The sequence below is a fragment of the Microtus oregoni genome, unplaced genomic scaffold (genome assembly GCF_018167655.1).
Source record: "Microtus oregoni isolate MIOR12 unplaced genomic scaffold, Mior012 000045F_ref0000178, whole genome shotgun sequence".
NCBI classification, from domain to species: Eukaryota; Metazoa; Chordata; class Mammalia; order Rodentia; family Cricetidae; genus Microtus; species Microtus oregoni.
Window position 1 is genome coordinate 6,994,160 of NW_024543219.1, and position 18,682 is coordinate 7,012,841.

Consider the following 18,682-nt stretch of genomic DNA (forward strand, 5'->3'; position numbering starts at 1 on the left):
TTAGGTTTTTTATTCATACCAATCAATTACTTTACACTCTCCTTGACAAGTTGCTTATAATCTCAAGTCGTTTTACGTGTGTATTTGTCTCCTTGGCTAGACTGTTCCCCTTCAAGGACAGGAACCCTCCAGCAGTGCATTTCCTATGTTTTGTTCAAAGTACAGTTCGTTCTAATTAACAACGGAACAGACACAGACCAAAACAGAGGTTTTTTGTTTGTTGGTCGGTTGATTTTTCGAGAACTTTGTAGCTTTTGAGCCTGTCCTGGAACTAGCTCTTGTAGACCAGGTTGGCCTCGAACTCACAGAGATCCGCCTGTCTCTGCCTCCCGAGTGCTGGGATTAAAGTTGTGTGCCCAGCTCCAAAACAGAGTTTTTTTTTTTTTAAACATTTTATTTATTTATTATGTATACAGTGTTCTGTCTGTATGCTTGCTGGTCAGAAGAGGGCACCAGATCTCATTACAGATGGCTATGAGCCACCATGTGGTTGCTGGGAATTGAACTCAGGACCTCTGGAAGAACAGTCAGTGCTCTTAAACTCTGAGCCATCTCTCCAGCCCCCCAAAACAGAGTTTTAATTTCTGTTGCTTGTGTCCCTTGGTTTCCCAAAATTGTCATAACAAAGTGTTTTTCTCACAATAAGTAAGCCTGGGTCATTTACCTATGGTGGTACCACTATGGCAAGTAGTGATAGGAAGAAGCGAGAGGCCCCTCATTCACCTTTAGAGGTCATAAAGCATCATTGACCCTGAATGAGTCATATCACCAAGGCATGCTATTTTTGCTTCTGGTGTGTATGATGGATGTATGTGTTTGGATATGTGTATGGTGTATGTTATATGCGTGTGATATGTGTATGTGCGTATGGTGTATGTATGTGATGTTTGTATATGTGTGGTTGTGATGTGTGTGTGAGACACATGTGCGTGAGTATGTTCCATATACACACAGGGACAGTCCAGGTCACAGAGCGTCTTCTGTTACGTCTTATCAATTGCAGACAGGGCCTTTCAGCAGCAGCAACTGCTGGGTGTTGGCTGATTGGCCAGCGATCCTCAGAGATGCAGTAGGCGTCTCCGCCATGCTTGGGTGGCAGTGGCACTTCAGCAGATGCCAGGGACTGGAATTCAAATCCTCACGCTTGCCCAGAGCATGCACCCTCACCCACTGCGCCATCTCTAGAAGGAAGGAGACTATTCTCTAAAACCATGCCCTGTTTGGCTCTCACCCACTAAAGCTAATCAGCTTCCTCCTGATCGACTCCTGCTGCACAACCACACACATACATACACACACACACACACACACACACACACATTTAAGACAAGGGCTAGGAGTGGCTCAGCAGTTAAGGGTGCTAGCTCCGTTTCAGGGGGACCCAGGTTGGATTCTCAGCACCTGCATAGCAGCTCACAAAAGTCTGTGACCCCAGTGCCAGGGGACCTGAGCACTTCCTCTTCTCCCGATATCTGAGCACCAGGTACAGGTGGTGGTGCACTCACCTACACACAGGCAAAACACATGAAGTTAAAAAAAAAGAAATTAAAGACTCTCAAAAAAAATGTTTTAAAAATGTTTTGGCGAACTTTTATTTTCCCCATTTTTTACATTCCTGTAGTGGCATGTCATTTGTATTTTAGTAAATAAAGCTTGCCTGAGGATCAGAAAAGTAAAACAGCCACATAGGCCAGCCTTACAGGCCAGGCAACAATGACACACACCTTTAATTCCAGAACGAGAGAGGATATAAAATGGGAGGAGACAGCACTCAGGCTCAGTCTCATTCTGACATTCCAGGAGGCAGGATTGCCATTTTGGACTGAGGAGTCTGGTTGTTTTGCTTTTCTGACCTTCAGGTTGAACCCCAATTCCTGTCTCTGAGTTTTATTAATTGCACCTCACATTCCGGTCCTTGTGTTTCTTACTTTGTTTTGTCTTGCTGTTTTTGTTCTGTTTGGCATAGCTCCGGCTGCCCTGTAACTTGCTTGGTAGACCAGGCTGACCTTGAATTCATAGAGACCCATTTGCCTCCGCTCCTAAGTGTTGGGCCATCACACCCAGCTGCTCTCTTTTTGCTTAAAAGATACAATCTAAAAAACTGCACACAGCAGACTCACGCACTGGGAAACAGCTCACTATCTCTTGAAGGGTCCTGGTTATAAGTGCAATCTTTCCAATCTCCTGGCTCCAAAAGCTCCAGGAGGTAGCAGTCAAGACTATAAAAGAGAAAGAAAACCACTGAAACTCACGTCGCCCCCCCATACCTACCTCCACCCATTAGTAATGGGGTGTGTACTAGGCAAGCACTGTCCCAGAGATACAACCTAGCCATCGGCCTTGTGCCCAGGTTGACCTCAAACTTTTGATCTTCCTGTCTCAGCCCCACCCCCATGCTAGAACTACAGGTACATGCTATTATGCTAGAAGCCAACATTTTTACTTATTTTTATTCTTATGAGTGTTTTCCCTACATGTGTCTATGCACCACATTCATGCCTGGTATCTGAGGTCAGAAGAAGGCATTGGAGCCCCTGGAACCAGAGTTACAAAGATTGTAAACTACGATGTGGGTACTGGGAACAACCTGGGTCCTGTGTTAGAGCAGCAAGCACTATTAACTGCTGAGTCATCTCTCCAGACCCCTGAACTTTTGGTTCTCCTGTATCTACTTCCCGAATGTTGCAACTACACACACCAGCCCATGGGTCCAGTCCCATCTTACTCTCTTATTTTTGCCGACATATTTATTCCGTGTACCTATGCTACAGCTCCAGCAGAGACCAGACAACTCATGGGAGTCGGCTCTCTCCTTCCACCATTTGGGTTCTGGGCATTGAACTCAGGCCACCAGGCTTGGCAGCCAAGTGCCTTTAGCTACTGAACCACCTGGCTGGTCCCCCGGGTTTATCCTTGTTGGGTTGTGACCAGAGCTGTCCAGAGCAAAGAGCTCAGATCAATTGTAACTTTCTTCACACAGAGACCCTAACTTAGCATTCTTCTCCTTTCTCCATTGTAGTACTGGTATGTTAGTAACTAGTGTCCGAGTTAGCCGAGTGAGGGCTGCTACTGCTGTATCCATGACACTGTCTTACCAATCACCAGCAATCGCAAACAGTAAAGATAAATATTGAGGGGCAATCTGGGCATCCTATGCTGACACAGGGTAGCTGGTTGCTCCCCTGCTGCAGCCTCTCCCTCGGGGCGCCTCAGGCAGTGTTAGTGCAGACCTAGAGGGGAAGGAGGCCATGGGTGGGAACAGAGGGAAGCCAAGAGGCTGAGTGTCCAGCTCCACAAGATCGCCTTTCCCCAGCCTAGCGGGAAAGGGTCCCACTCGCCCAGGACCTTGTAGTTACTCATTCAATAATAGTTCAAAAGTCTCAGCTGAACAACAAGCAATTCAAATTTCAGGATGTTTTTCCAAAAATACATTTCCTCCAGCTGGTACCCAACTGTATTTATCTGTTCTTTTCCTCACTTGGAGACCCTATCCTTGCAATTCTCAGAAAACAAACAGACAAAAAAATAAAAATAAATGTAGAAGTCAGACCAATGTACCAAAACTGTAAGGAGTTTCATTATGTTTTTTCTTGTTTTCCTTTTTGTTTTTTTTCAAGACAGAGTTTCTCTGTGTAACAGCAGTCTTGAAACTTGCTTTGTAGACCAGGCTGGCCTTGAATTTAGAGATCCACCTGACTCTGCCTCCCTCCCAGTGCTGGGATGAAAGGGTGTGCCACCACCACCTGGCACCCTTACATCTCCAAGGAATATTGATAAATGAACTTATAACAAATACCAAAGTAAGAAACAAACACAATACACTCACTAAATATCCATACCAATTATTATTTATTGCTAGGATTTAAACTTTTTTTAAGTGTTGGAGAAGCAGGAAAAGACACCCACGGAGGCAGGGAGCAGTCTGATCACTTACAAAGTGCCACAAGGTTGGTAAATGCTGGGTGCTAATAACTGGAGTACTCTTGACAGACAGGCAGAAACACTGAGTGCTCAGTGCAATGCAAAGAACAGCACACTTAGACGACTATAGAAACACTCAAAGGGAACTGAGCTCTCGACAACAAATGAACCGAACTTTCAGCCAACAAGCGAACTTATTTTAACACATCTGCCTTGGGTGAACTAGAGCTTCAGTTAATCAGACTAGAACCAAGTCAAACCCATCTTATTCTCTCCAGCTTCCCCAAAGCCTTGAGCTGTAGGGCTGTAGCAGATCCGATGCACGATCCCTTTAAGAGGTGGACCTCAAATGATAAACTACTGCTAGGGAACTAAGTGTAAAAGTCACCTGAGAAAAAAAGGGGTTGCAGAGGGGGCTGCACACAGGGATACAAATGTATCCACGTGTGCCGGGCTAGAGGGCTCAGTGCACTTAAACAGCAGTGGGGCTAGCCTGAAGCTTCCTGGACATCCCACCCAGAAAGTATCACACACAGAGACCTGCTCGTTATGTCTAGCAACTGAGAAAAACAGCAACCAAGGACAGGCCCTACTCAGCTTCCCCAGGTCCCTGAGAAACAGGCAACACAGGCAGCAGGCCCCCCGGAGCTGGTCCCCATCCCAGCAGACAGACGGGGAGCTCTCTAGTCCTTAGAGAGACAGCCGAGAAATGACTCCTCATAGAGTCCAGGGCTTCCAGCCCTTCATGCAGACAAAGATAGGACACTGTGGGAAAGGCCTGGCTGACCCCTTTCCATTGGGTACAACAGACTGGGGGTGGTTTTTGTGACGCCCCCTTGTGTGATCCAGCCAGCGCTGGAACTTTGCTCGACTTCTACAGAAACATATACTGGAAATATACACCAGAACCCAATGTTCAGAAAGTCCTGACACTGTCCGTGTGTGCTGGGGCAATCGCGGCGGCACAGGCGGCACACGACGAAGGCCAGTCCACCCTCCTGGCCATCAGAAGGCTATTTGGAATGTTAGGATCTTTGGGTCTCTGGCCTTTGGGGCCTCCCCCAGAGACCTCTTCACAAGGATTGCAGAGTGCATTCCTCGCCTCGGCTGGCCAGAGCATTTCTCCACAGTGGTGATGGCAGCAGCAGGAACTACAGCTCAGATATAGTTGGTAGGAGGCTGCCGGGCATTGAGTCGCTGCATGTGGCAGCCGTGGCAGAGCAAATGTCCATCGAGAGGGAAACAGCAGCACCCTTCCTCGTCACTCAGCTGCATGCGGCAGTCCTAAGGAAGAAGACCGCTAGTTCACAACAGCCCAGGCTTCCCCCCACACTGAGGCCATCTTGGGAGTCTGTCCTGCTTAATGTCAGACTAGCCAACACCTGGGAGATGGTGGCCAGGCAGGGAGGGTGGAAGCAAAAACGCAAGAAGCCCTCCCTGCCTGGACACCAGGGGTCGCTGCTGTTTGCAGAGACAAAGGCACAAGCTCCACCTCCAGCAGTCAGTTCACTCTGGGGAAGCCACATTCAAAACCACATCAACACCAGGACCAGGAAGAGTAGCTGCTAGAGGACAAGAGAGACCGGACACAGGTCACAACAGTGTCCTGCATCACTTCCACAGATGCCCAGTTCCCCTCCCAAACCCCAACTTCCCTCCATCAGCCCTGAACACCGATACTGACCTCACAGTGGTAGCACTCGAAGTGATAATCACGGTCCATCGAGATCACCCTCACAATGTCCTCACAGCCCTGAAACAGGTAGAGCCCCACGGAGGTGAGTGCAGCATAGTGTCCCCGAAGTCACCGTCCCATCCACAGAAACCCTCCCGCTCCAACAGGCAGATCCTACAAAGGCTTCTCTGCATTTAGACACAATCCCATGTAGCTCTGAGATGTTTTAGCAGCTCCTACCAGAATGCTACCCCTAACCACAGCACTGCTCCAGGACAGGAGCCTCCATGCTTTCAGCTCTCCCTCTATATAGGGGCAGGGCCTTCCCTACTCCTCAGGTGTGTAGAGAAGCAGGGAAAGTGGGGAGGAGTGGGGAAAGACATGGCTGGGCACAAGTCAGTCTAAGAAAAAGGCCTTGGGCTTTCTCCTAGGCATACCTCCTCCGCACACAGCTTAAAGAATCTCTGACCCCATTTTTACCAGCTGAAGGATAATTTCAGTCCCTGTATCTGGTGACCTTGAGAGCCTTGTTCTCTAGAAAGGGACAGAAGATATGGAGCCTGGGCCCAGCAAGACTATCGGACATGCCTGGGTCCGGAAGTTTAGGTCAGGGTGGTGACCCCAAGAGCAGAGTCACACGGGAATCTTCCGGAATGTACATTCCTCAGAAGTACCACTTCCCAAGGGAGGCTAGGCTGCATGTCCCCATCTCTTCCCATGAGGCAGCAGTACTGGCTGCCCTGTGGAACTCAGACACACTGACCTCTGAGGGGAGGATGGGTTGTCCACAGGCTGCACATTTTGGGGCATAATTTCTGAAAGAGAGGAACACTGATCAGCTGAGGCTGAGGGATCCCTGGGCCCAGGACCACATCTTACCGCCCCCCAGGGCAGACTCACTTGTGGTAGTCAGTGACGCAGTACACCTGGTTGGAGAAGTCCACTGTGAAGGGGACGCCATCCAGGCACTTGTTACAAACGATGCATCGGAAGCAGCCTGGGTGATAGGATTTCCCCATGGCCTGTAGGATCTGGCTCGCAGGGTGGGAGGAGGATCAGTCTCCGTTCTGTCTTGGGCTTCAGCTACCCATTATGTTCCAACCCCCTCCTGTCCTCCTAGAAGAATGCTACATAATTTGAGGGGACCAAGGAGTCTTAAAATAAAGGTAGAAAAAAAAAATCCTAACAAAGGTCTCAGAAACTTCCAGGCCCGTGGATTTTTGTCAATTCTTGGAGACAGGGTCAAATGTATCTTAGACTGGCCTTAAAACTACGCGACAGAGGATGACCTTGAACTCCTGACCCTCTAGCCTCGCTTCCAGAAAACTGAAATAACAGGCATGCCTGTACCACCACGTCTGGGCTGCGCGGTGCTAAGGAAAGAGGAACCCAAGGCTGTTCAAGTAAGGCATTCGCTCAACCAACACAACTGCCGCCACACCTAACTTTTTATTACAACTTGAGGTAGGGGCCAAAATTTTTATTTATTTTTTCCAAACCTTCCCAGGTATCTACTAGATGGCCATAGGTAGGAATCACCAATCTAGCCAGGCAGTGGTGGCACATTCCCTTAATCCCAGCACTTGGGAGACGGAAGCAGTGGGATCTCTGTGAGTTCAAGGCCAGCCTGGTCTACAGAGAGAGTTCCAGGACAGGCTCCAAAGCTACACAGAGAAACCCTGTCTCGAAAAACAAAAATCAAACAAACAAAAATCACCAATCTAATTTGAGCCCTTTTTTTGTGTGGCGGGGAGGGATTTCAAGACAGGGTTTCTCTTGTATAACAGCCTTGGCTGTCTTGGAACTCACTCTGTAGATCAAGTTGGCCTCGAACTCACAGAGCTCCACCTGCCTCCAGCCAGTAGCAGAAAAGGGAGCCTGCTCACCTAGCTCAGGCTGGAGGGCAGGTTGTGTCTGTACAGTTGGTGTGTGTGTGTGGGGGGGGGGGGGGGCAACAGATCACAGGCCCAGCAGGGTCACAGATTTGCTCTCATGGGCAGAGGGGTAGCAAGGCAGGACAGGACTGGGGACGAACGGTGAGAACATGGATCACTAGTGACAGGGTCCCTCAGCCACCTTCTCTCATGCTTACAAAGCCACCAGTTCTCCCCTCATGGCCAGGTCTCAGCTGAGATGCATTTCTTACCTTCTCTAAAATCAAGTGGCCGCAGACACAGCACTTCTCAGCTGCCTCCTGAAACCCTGAAAACTGGAGAAGGGACAAAAGGTGTCACCAAGATGAAAAACCGATGGAACCCAAGACTGTCCCAGAGTCAGGCAGAGCGACGCTCCTGGCTCACCAGATAATCTTCCTCACAGTAGACAGAGCCGTTGACGCTGTAGAAGGCTTTGCAGCGTAAAGTCCGTCCTAGGAGCAGCAGAGAAGGGGCTGGAGCCTAGGTTTGGGGCCTCAGGCAGGGCTTTTCCGCCTCTGGTCCCTGCTCCCCAGTGCTGCACAAGACAGCTTTCCCTTCTAACTGTCTAGTTTTCCTTCCCAGACAAAAACACCATGTGCATGTGGAGACTGAGGCAGGAGGATCAAGAGTTTAAGGTCAGCTTGGCCTATATAGTAAAGCCTGCCTCAAAGAGGAAAAAAAAGGAAAAAATCCCATATAATACAATCCTAATTGGCTTTGGTTTCATTGTAGCTCCAACAACTTTTCCCGTTTTTCTTTTTTAAAGATTTTTATTTATTATGTATACAGTGTTCTGTCTGCATATACTCTCCAGAGGAGGACACCAGATCTCATTACAGATGGTTGTGAGCTACCATGTAGTTGCTGGGAATTGAACTCGGGACCTCAGGAAGAACAGTCAGTACTCTTAACCTCTGAGCCAGCTCTCTCCAGTGCCCCCAACACTTTTCTATTCCCTGCTCCTCTAGCTCCTGCTTTCCCACACCTCCTCAGGGCCCAGCCAAGGTCAGGCAGGCTGGTGCGCTCAGACCAGGTTGATTTATTTGCCTGAGCACTCTTCCCAGACCTTGCTCTCTGGGACCTCTAACCTAGGTTCCTTTGTTCCAGTCAGTATCTGGCTCTCACATCTGTCTAGCTCCTTCCTGCCACATGCTGCCCCTATGGCGGTCAGGACTTCTGGGAGTTACCGCTTTGTGCCGGGAGCTTAAAGGAATGCAGGCGTCTCCAGGGTCAGAGGCAGGTGGATCATTTCCCTTCAGACCACCTTCCACAGAGCTACCCCCTAAGGTCTAAGTGGTCACAGATAAGCAAGGTGTGTGGGGGTGGGGGAGAGTCCCATAGGCTAGAAAAGTTCACTTAAATGACTTGGGAGACCAAAGGAGAGGACATACCCGGAAGAGGCCCAATGAAAAGGACAGCCAGAACAGCCCAGAGAGATGCAGGCAGAAGCTGGGGGAGGAAGAGAAAAGCTGAGCGCTGGAGTCAGACAGGCAGAGATAGAAGATTACAGGGTTAGCCAAAGAATCAGAATGGGTAAGCAGTGGAGAGGGATAATGAGAGGTGAGGGAGGGTGTGGTGGGGGGGAGCACCCCCACAGAGGGCCTCCTGAGCTAACAGCAGCGGCAGACATTCCTGGAGTGTGATGTCATCAGCTTGGCATGGCCTGGTGGCCTCCACTCTAGTGAGGTGGCTGAACTCTGACCAGCCAAGAGAAAACCCTCCTCCCTCCCCCCCACCAGCTACCCATTTCCCCCAGCCCACACCCGCCCTTCCCACATTCCAGTCTTTCACTGTCGCCCCAGGCAACTCTGCTGCCCAAGACCAAACCTCACCGAGGAGAGGTGGGGCGGGAACCCAAGGCTGGGCCAGCAGGGAGGCACAAGAAAAAGGGAGGTTCACAGAAGAGAGGAGGCTGGAAGACAAGAGAACTCCAAAAAGCAGACCCAGCTCAGGGAGGGAAATCAGGTAGCACTCAGACAGGCATGCAGGAGCTAGGGCAGCTGCGGGGCCTGACAGGTGTTCCTTTCCATGAAAGGGTCCAGCGGGGGTGGGGGGTGGGCGAGGGGGTTGTGGCAGGTGCACTCACCACAGGAGCAGCAGACAAAGCACTGGGTGTGGTAGAGGCTGTCCAGGGCCTGGCAGGCGTTGCTCTGCCCGTAGATGCCTTTGTTGCACTTGATGCAGGTGCCTGCGAGGGAAGAGCTGGTCAGTGGCTCGCCCCCCTTCCTCAGCACGGATCTAGGCACCCCAAGCTTGTTCAAATGTGTTTGACCGACGTGCCAAAGGCCACAGCTCCCTTAGCGTTTGAGAAGAGAGGGCAACCAGAAACGGGACGTAAGCTCGACTTGTAGAATGCTTGCCTCCCCTGTGTAAAGCCCAGGTTCCACCCCTGGCACCAAGGAAATGGCTGTGATAGTGCACAGTGCAACCCAGCAGTCAGGAGGCAGAGGCGAGAGGGACCGGGAGCTCGAGGTTACTTAGGCTACACAACAGTCGAAACCTATGTTGAAGCCACGAGACCTGTTTGAAGACGAAGAAGAAAGGAAGGAAAAAATAGGCAGATCTTTCTTAATTAGTGGAAATTCTCTGAACATCTATTTTGCGCTTAGCACAGAACCCAACCCTAAAAAAAAAATTGTTCAAGATGCTTTGTTTCTTTTGGGACAAGTGAGCGAGAAGCGGTGGGCGATGGAGATGCCAGCACACGGGTTCTGCGGCACCTGGAGAAACTTCATAGCCAAAGCAATCCAGGCCCACGAGGTAAAAACTTCAGTTTTTACCACCCATAAAACTCGATCTGGTCCAGCAGAGGGTCTTTTGTGCCGGTGGGCCAAGTGAACAGTCCTCTAGGGAAATCAATAAAAACACAATTGAGGCTTCAGGGGCCAGGAATGTATAGGATGGGGCGGGGGAGTGTGGCAGATCATGGCCTTCCTGACACGTGAATCAGGGCTTAGAGCTCTTCCCCGGGACTCTCCACTAACATGCATACACCTGGCTCTGGAACCAGCCTTTCCTGGGCGTGTTCTTCCTTCCCTCCACTCCCCAATTCCAGGCCCATGACTGAGGGCTAAGACCTGACTTTGGGGAGCAGATCCCAACGGGCCTGCCCCACCTTTCCCCCTCGGCACACTGCCACACTCCCTGCCTGTTGGGGCCCATCCCAGTCTTTGCCCAGGGGCTTTGGGAGCTGGTGCGGCAGCTGCAGCAACTGATGGGCCCGGGCCTGTCCTGTTCCCACCCTCTGGCAGCTGGGCAGAGTTGAAGCCAAGGGGGCCCCCTAACTAGAGACAACAGTAAAAGTCGAAGGTTACTACTAGGCCAGTCTACTGTAGGGGCTCTGTCGCAGCAACCTGGCCTCATCTCTGAGTTCAGAAGGTGTTCTCCTTTCTCATGACCAGAGGAATCTGCCCAAGATTGTCATGCCGGGGGTCCACTGTGGAAAGAGGAAGCTGCTCGGGCACGTTTGCCTCACCTCCGCTCACAAACCATTCACACCTAGCGTCTTCCTGCCATTTTACCGTGCTATCTGTGGCTTTCTTTGGGCTCTGACGTTTTAGCCAATGAGGCTTCTTTTCCAGCTCTCTCGTGGGTCTCCAAAGGAAATTGTTAAATGGACATCGCCTCTGTTTACCTTGAGCAAAGTGATTTAGATCATCTGCTCTGCTCCCCCCCTTCCCGAGTAAGTCAAAAAGTGTGTGCGCGCGCTGAATTTTCAGGCCCTTCCAGCCCACCTTGGTACTACCTTTGAACTTCTTAATTTATCCTTCTCTCTGTTCTTATTTCTAGCCATGGGGAGAGGGGTGTGGAACAGAGGGTCCCTGGAAACCTGAGAGCCCCAGAGTCAGGAGTGAATTTCCTCCCGATTCAAATCAGAACATTATATAATTCAGTAAGGTCTGTGGAGTTTGATAAGACCCCACCGCCTAGCTTTAACAACCGATCACTTCTTCTTGAAAGGAATAGTGGAGAAGAGGCTGTGGCCAGGTTTCTTCAACAGGAGCAGGAAAGTAGAGCTACTTCTTCCTGAATGATGGTCAAGATTAGGGGGTACTCAAAGTCAGGTAATGCCTGGTAGTCACGCAAAGCAGGTATCTATCCAGGGGTAATGGTCTCCAAGCGGTCATTGATTTTGCCCAGACTTTCGGAGGCTGGGGAAAACAGGCTGATAGGTACTCGCTGTAATACTGACATAAGAATATTCCTAATACTGGCCTATTTTAAAAGGCCCCCGGCACACACCTCACCACCAGGACTAGGGCGGACGGGACAAGACTTGAGTGCCCTCTTTCCATTCTAGGGAGTTCAGGCCTCCCGCCCAGATTCCATTTCCCCGACAGCAGCCACGACTACGCAGGAGCTAGCAAACATCCCCCAACGCGAGTCCAAGCTCCCCGCCCCTCCGCCTGGCGGGCGCCGCCCACGGCACCTGGAGCGCCAGGGCAGGAGTCGGCACGCACGCGGCCGCCCGCCCCGCCCCCCGCGCATTCCCTGAATTCCTACGGGCGGAGCAAGGAGCGGGTGGGGGCGCGGCACGCCGGAGCTTGCAGGAGCCCAGCCGCGAGGGGGGCGCGGGAGGATGCTCTCCGGGCCCCGCAGCGCCTCCTCCTTACAAGGCCTCCTACTGCGACAAGCCTAGGTACTCCCACACTTGAAAGAAAAAAAAAAAAAAAAAGACTCCCAAGAAAATCAGAATTGAATTTGTCAGGGATCAGTAGCCCGGTTCCATTAAAAACCTGGCAGGAACGAGCAAGTGTTCTAGGGTCGGCCCTCCTCCATCCCTCTGGCCTCTATTCTAGTCGGGGGTCTCCGCCTGAAACCCCCAGCCACTGGCAATTTGGACCGTCGGGGTGTTGGGAAACCGCATGCGTTATCGGGTCTCTCGGGTCCCTAGCTAGCCTCAACTCTCCAACTCACCAAAGTAATCTTCTCTGGCCTCTGGCTCCCGCATCCGGGCCCGGGAGGCCTCTGGAACGAAGGGACTGGGGGACTCCTCCAGACCCGACGGCTCAATCCCCGAGAGTTCCCCACGGGCACCGGCTTCTCGCCCACCGTGGGTAGCCACCGTCAACCGCAGCAATGCTGTTAGTTCATCCTGGTAACGGGCCCCCGCGGCGCAGTCCCCGTAGCCCGTAACTGAGTGCCGTCCGGGTTGCGCCCCACGTCTCTCCAAGGGCCCCGCTGTTCCCACCACGGCTCCGGCTAGAGCTCCGGGGCTGCCCAGGGCTGGGGGGTACGAGTGGCGGCTCTCCTGGCAGCCGAACACCACGGGCCGATGAGCGCACAGTCGGTCGAGGGCGGCATGGAGCTCCGGGTAGGCGGACGGAACCCCTCCAGAGGAGTAGCCCGCCGGGGCAGTAGTCAGGGGGAGGCCGAATAGGCACGGCCCCGCGGGCAGCGGGCTCCCGTGGCGCTGGTCGTAGCCCATGCTGATGCCGCTGGTCCGGTTGCTGCACGGCCGGCTACCTCCGGCTCCGCCGGGCCCCGCCCCGTCCAGCAGCAGGCTGCCCCGGGGACTCGACGGCTTGCTCGCGTCGCTGGCCGAGCTACTGGCGAAGCTGGAGCGAGGGCTGAGGGCCGGGGCCGAGGTCTCCAGCCGAAAATCAGGAGGCAACGACGGAGGTAGCGGCAAGGCTCGAGTGGGCGGCGGCCCCCCAGGAAAGGACCCTTCGAAGCGCTGCGCCTCAAAGGAGCCGCGTGCGTTCCGCTCGGCGTCCAGGGACCCTGGCTCCCTGGCCGGCTCCAAAGGCTCATCCCCAGGCCCCCCATTAGCTCCTCGGTGTCCTGATTTCCTAGGTCCCCCCAACCCACTCAGGCGCCCCTTGCCTGCTCCGGCGGTCCCATCAGACCCAGACCGGCTCGCTTCGCCCTTTCTGCGGCCGAACTTGGCGCTGCCGGAGTCCGAGAGTCTCAACTTTTCTAACAGGCGACTGGCTTTCTCCCCTAACCGCTCCATGCCCTCGGATCTGGGGCCTGCAGCCCCTTCCCCGCCCGGCACGCTGCAGCGTTAAGGCCCAAGGCCGGGCTTGGGTTCCCCGGGTCTCGGATTCCCGGGGTGCAAGAGACGCACGAGGGCTCAGCGGGCGGCCCAGGTGCCGGGCTCCCGCGATCCCGAAGCATGCCCCGGCGAGAGGGTCCGCTCGCGGCTGGCAGGGCCCGCGGCAGGCAGCAGCCGTCCTCTAATCCACGCGTCCGCTCGCGCCACCGCCCGCCCGCCGGCCGGCCCGCCCCCCTGGCTCTCAGTCGCCCCGACCCAACTTCTCCAAACTTTTGTCTGCCTAACCGGATCTACTTTCCGGGAAGGGCGGAGCGCGCTGTGCACCCGGGGTTGGCGTGTCCGCGCAAGGATTTCTGCATCACAGGAAGGACATTGCCTCCGAGGTGGAGGGCCGCCGGCAGGACGTGAAAAGTCAAGGGGCAGACTGGGCAGCTGCGACCATAAGATTCAAGAGTTAGAACAGGAAAGAGTTCAGGGGATGAGTGAAAGGGAACTCTTTGTTTACAGTTGGAATTGCGGAGGGGCACTGTGGAATGTATCCATCAATGATGGGAAGAAGGGCATGTTCTACACAGACATCAAGACGTGAGGACTGAGGGGGAGATGGAGAGAGATGGCACAGGAACCATAACAGGAAGATGAGAGGAGACTATAAAGGAGGCTCAGAGATAGCTCTGAGAGGATATGAATCACAGGCACGAATGTGGGAGCTGCAGGGACCGACGGATTCTTACAACAGGAAAAGGACAAGTTGGTCCTGAGGGCCTGAATGACACAGATAAACTAAAATAAAAAGAACTTTCTGGACCCACGGTTCTTTGATGGTGCAGTGGGAGGATACAAGATTTATGTGCTCCTGTGAAAAGGTGCAGGGAAAATGATTGGGGCTGATCCCTGCCTCAAGAGGGACAGAGAAAGATTGAGTGTGTGCTAACAACACGGAGGAAAAGGTTTAGGACTAATGCACTCCTAAGGGAGACCAGAGACAGAGACGGACAGAGAGAGAGAGAGAGATAAACTGGGAGAGACACCCCCTGGTGTTGGGAAGTGAAACTTTTGGTAAATATTTTAGGTGGCTAGAGATCAAAAGTGTGATTTTCAGGCAAGCATACACTAACTCTGATCCTCTCCCATGGCTTGACCACAAGAGGTTGGTGGGAAAATGTATTAACTTAGGGGGAATAGAAGATATAAGTGATCAGGGTGGAAAAGAGAAAGAGGAGATAATGACCAGTAAGACAGAGAGCTGGAGAGATGGCTCAGCGGTTAAAAGCACTGGCTGCTCTCCCAGAGGACGTGGGTTCACTTCCCAGCACCCATGTGGCAGCTCACAGCTGTCTGGCACTCCAGTTCCAGGGAATACAACAGTCTCTCTCTCTCTATCTCTCTCTCTCTCTCTCTCTCTCTCTCTCTCTCTCTCACACACACACACATTCATGCAGGCAAAAACACCAATGCACATAAAATAAAAATAAATATTTGCCAAGCATGATGGTGCACATCTTTAATCCCAGCACTGGGGAGGCAGAGGCAGGTGGATCTCTGTGAGTTTGAGGCCAGCCTGGTCTACAAAGATTGTTCCAGGATAGCCAGGGCTGTTACACAGAGAAACCCTGACTTGGAAAAAATAAAATAAAGAAGACGCACTTGATTAAAACTGAACACCAGGCAGTTGATTTTTACCCAAAATAGTGTATGGGATGGTAAAAGATAGGAAGTGATGAAAAAATTCTCTTTCTTTGCTTTTTTTCTTATAAGAAAAACATTTGAAGTTTTTTTTTTTGTTTGCTTTATTTTGTTTCTTTTTTTTTTCCTTTGGAGACAGAGTTTCTCTGTGTACCTCTGGCTGCCCTGGAAGTCATTCTCAAACTCAGAGATCCACCTGCCTCTGCCTCCTAAGTGCTGGAATTAAAGGTATACACTACACCCAGCTTCCTTTTGTATTTGGTACTATGAAGATTACACACACACAAATCAATCATTATTTTCATCTAAATATTTTGGACACCTTATATAATTTCAGTGACCATAGGAATATATTCACAACACTTAGAAGTCTGAGTCAGGAGAATGGCTAGGTTGAGGTCAGTCTGGGTTATGTAGTGATTTCTAGGACAGCCTGGGCTACATAACACTCTCTCTCTCTCTCTCTCTCTCTCTCTCTCTCTACACACACACACACACACACACACACACACAAATAAAGCCAGGAGGCAGGCAGAGGCAAGAGGATCTCTGTGAGTTCAAGGTCAGCCAGGCTTACACAGCCAGTTCTAGACCAGCTAGGGCTACGGGGTGTCTCCAAACCACGTCAAACAACATAGAAGGCAGGAAGGTGGTTTCTTTGTAAAAGCTGCATTTTCTCCCACAGCTCATCTCCCGGATAGTCAGCCTGTCCCTGATCAAGCCTACAGTTTTTCTCTCATCTTAAAATTTTCCTCCCAGGCTGGAAACATTAGGAATGAGGTAACGTATCAGTTTGCAACCTGTGAGGAGCAACCTCTTAAAATCAAGATAAGGGTCTCACCCCACCCCCCTCCAGACAGAATGAGGATTTGGGTTCCTCCAGGCATCTCTGAACTGTATGTTTTGACCTTTGGGAATGCAGTTGAAAGTAATGTATTGTTATTTAATTGCTTTTGTTTTTTAACTATTTTTGTTTTATGTGCATTGGTGGTTTTTCTGCATGTATGTCTGTGTGAAGGACCCACTGCAACTGGAGTGACAGACAGCTGTGAGCTGCCATGTGGATGCTGGGAATTGAACCTGGATCTTAGGGAAGAGCAGCCAGAGCTCACAACCACTGAGCCATCACTAAGCCATCTCTCCAGCTTTTGTTTATTTTTTTGAGACAGAGTCTCTCTACGCTATCCTGAAATGACATGTAGACCAGGCTGCCTCAACCCACCGAGGGTCTCCTGTCTCTGCCTCCCAAGTGCTGATTAAAGTCACCCCTGGTGAAAGAGGAAATTATTTATTTTATGTATATGAGTGCCCTATCTGCATAGAGCAGATATGCCAGGAACGGCATCAGATCCCACTATAGATGGTTGCAAGCCACCACGTGGTTGCTGGGAACTCAGGACATCTGCAAGAACAATCAGTGCTCTTAATCCCGAGCCATCTCTTTAGCCCCCAAAGAGTGGGTTTTAGGAAGAGTATTTTTTTTAAAGATTTATTTATTTATTATATATACAATATTCCTTCCATGTATGTTTACATGCCAGAAGAAGGCACCAGATCTCACTATAGATGGCTGTGAGCCACCATGTGGTTGCTGGGAATTGGACTCAGGACCTCTGGAAGAGCAGTCAGTGCTCTTAACTCTGAGCCACCTCTCCAGCCCCTTAGGAAGAGTTTTGAAGCTCATATAAAGACCCACTCAGGCCGGGCGGTGGTGGCACAAGCCTTTAATCCCAGCACTCGGGAGGCAGAGGCAGGCGGATCTCTGTGAGTTCGAGACCAGCCTGGTCTACAAGAGCTAGTTCCAGGACAGGCTCCAAAACCACAGAGAAACCCTGTCTCGAAAAAAACAAAAAAAATAAAAAATAAAAAAAAAAAAAGACCCACTCAAAGGTAACTGGGGGGGGGGGGGAAGCCGAGACAAACAGCTGTTCACAGGGATAACAGGAAGCAGAAACTAGAAAAAGGACAGTGAGGTGTCCTGGTGGGGTATGACCCAGCAGCGCTCATGACCTCGGGAGGTCACCCTGCAGTCCGAACTGGTGCTGGAGCGCCACAAACCCTCTTCTACTTTTCATTATCACTTTGTTTGGTGTGTGTGTGGGTGTGTGTGCATGCACACGAGAGCACTTTGGTGCTCAGGTGAAGGACATCGACAGCTCTCTTGCTGTCATGAAGGTCTTCCGGTTCTCCAGCTTGGCAGCAGAGCCAGTAAGTCATCCACAGGGCCCTTTGTTTCTGATACAGGATTTGGTTGTTGCAAGCTGTCTTCAAACACTAAATTCTCCTGCCTCTGCCACCTGAGTGCTAGGATTACAAGCATGTGCCACCAGGCCTGACTTCCTTAAACTTTCTCCAGCTTCAAAACTACATATTCAGATGGCTTCTTAACTCAAACTAAAAACTCAAATAACTAGCCAGATGGACCCTGTGTCAAGAGGGTCATAAGGTCAAGATTTGCCCAAGCCATATAATGAGACCTCATCTAAAAATAAAAAGTAAAGAGAGAAGCCGGGTGGTGGTGGTGCATGCCTTTAATCCCAGCACTCGGGAGGCAGAGGCAGTCCCTGTGAGTTTGAGGCCAGCCTGCTCTATAAGAGCTAGCTCCAGGGGACTGGAGAGATGGCTCAGTGGTTAAGAGCATTGCCTGCTCGTCCAAAGGTCCTGAGTTCAATTCCTGGCAACCACATGGTGGCTCACAACCATCTGTAATGAGGTCTGATGCCCTCTTCTGGACTGCAGACATACACACAGAATATTGTATACATAACAAATAAATAGGGGGCTGGAGAGATGGCTCAGTGATGAAGAGCATTGCCTGTTCTTCCAAAGGTCCTGAGTTCAATTCCCAGCAACCACATGGTGGCTCACAACCATCTGTAATGAGGTCTGGTGCCCTCTTCTGGCCTGCAGACATACACACAGACAGAATATTGTATACATAATAAATAAATAAAATATTAAAAAAACCCCCAAAAACAAATTAACATATAAATTAAAAAAAAAAGAGCTAGCTCCAGGACAGCTAGGACTATTACACGGGGAAACCCTGTCTCGAAAAACTAAAGAAAAAAAGTAAAGCGAGTGCTGAGGGTATAACTCAGTGGTGCAACACACTGAGACAATGGGGATGTTCTATCGGGAACTCACCAAGGCCAGCTGGCCTGGGTCTGAAAAAGCATGAGATAAAACCGGACTTGCTGAACATAGCGGACAATGAGGACTACTGAGATCTCAAGAACAGTGGCAATGGTTTTTTTTTTTTTTTTGATTTTTCGAGACAAGGTTTCTATGTGGTTTTGGAGCCTGTCCTGGAACTAGCTCTTGTAGACCAGGCTGGTCTCGAACTCACAGAGATCCGCCTGCCTCTGCCTCCCGAGTGCTGGGATTAAAGACGTGCGCCACCACCGCCCGGCTTGGCAATGGGTTTTTGATCCTACTGCACGTACTGGCTTTGGGGGCGCCTAGGCAGTTTGGATGCTCACCTTA

At 51.1% G+C, this 18,682-nt stretch overlaps 1 protein-coding gene across 1 annotated transcript; it reads right to left on the bottom strand.

The window, feature by feature from the left end:
- Positions 1–3,832: 3,832 nt before the first annotated feature.
- Ajuba (ajuba LIM protein) lies at positions 3,833–13,764 on the bottom strand. The gene is made up of 8 exons (XM_041634237.1): positions 12,430–13,764; positions 9,599–9,700; positions 7,897–7,964; positions 7,743–7,805; positions 6,497–6,627; positions 6,360–6,411; positions 5,606–5,674; positions 3,833–5,205 (listed from the first exon to the last, which is right to left on the bottom strand). Exons 1-8 carry the CDS (start codon positions 13,466–13,468, stop codon positions 5,080–5,082), a joined length of 1,650 nt encoding a protein of 549 aa, XP_041490171.1. The 5' UTR covers positions 13,469–13,764; the 3' UTR covers positions 3,833–5,079.
- Positions 13,765–18,682: the final 4,918 nt, after the last annotated feature.

Bases quoted from the DNA above. Each gene is read 5' to 3' on its own strand.
- Ajuba (XM_041634237.1), bottom strand. From the start codon at position 13,468: ATGGAGCGGTTAGGGGAGAAAGCCAGTCGCCTGTTAGAAAAGTTGAGA. The intron at 7,965-9,598 runs GTGAGTGCACCT...TGCTGCTCCTAG, and splicing joins CTTTGTCTGCTGCTCCTGTG to GACGGACTTTACGCTGCAAA. The intron at 5,675-6,359 runs GTCAGTGTGTCT...TACCTGTTTCAG, and splicing joins AACCCATCCTCCCCTCAGAG to GGCTGTGAGGACATTGTGAG.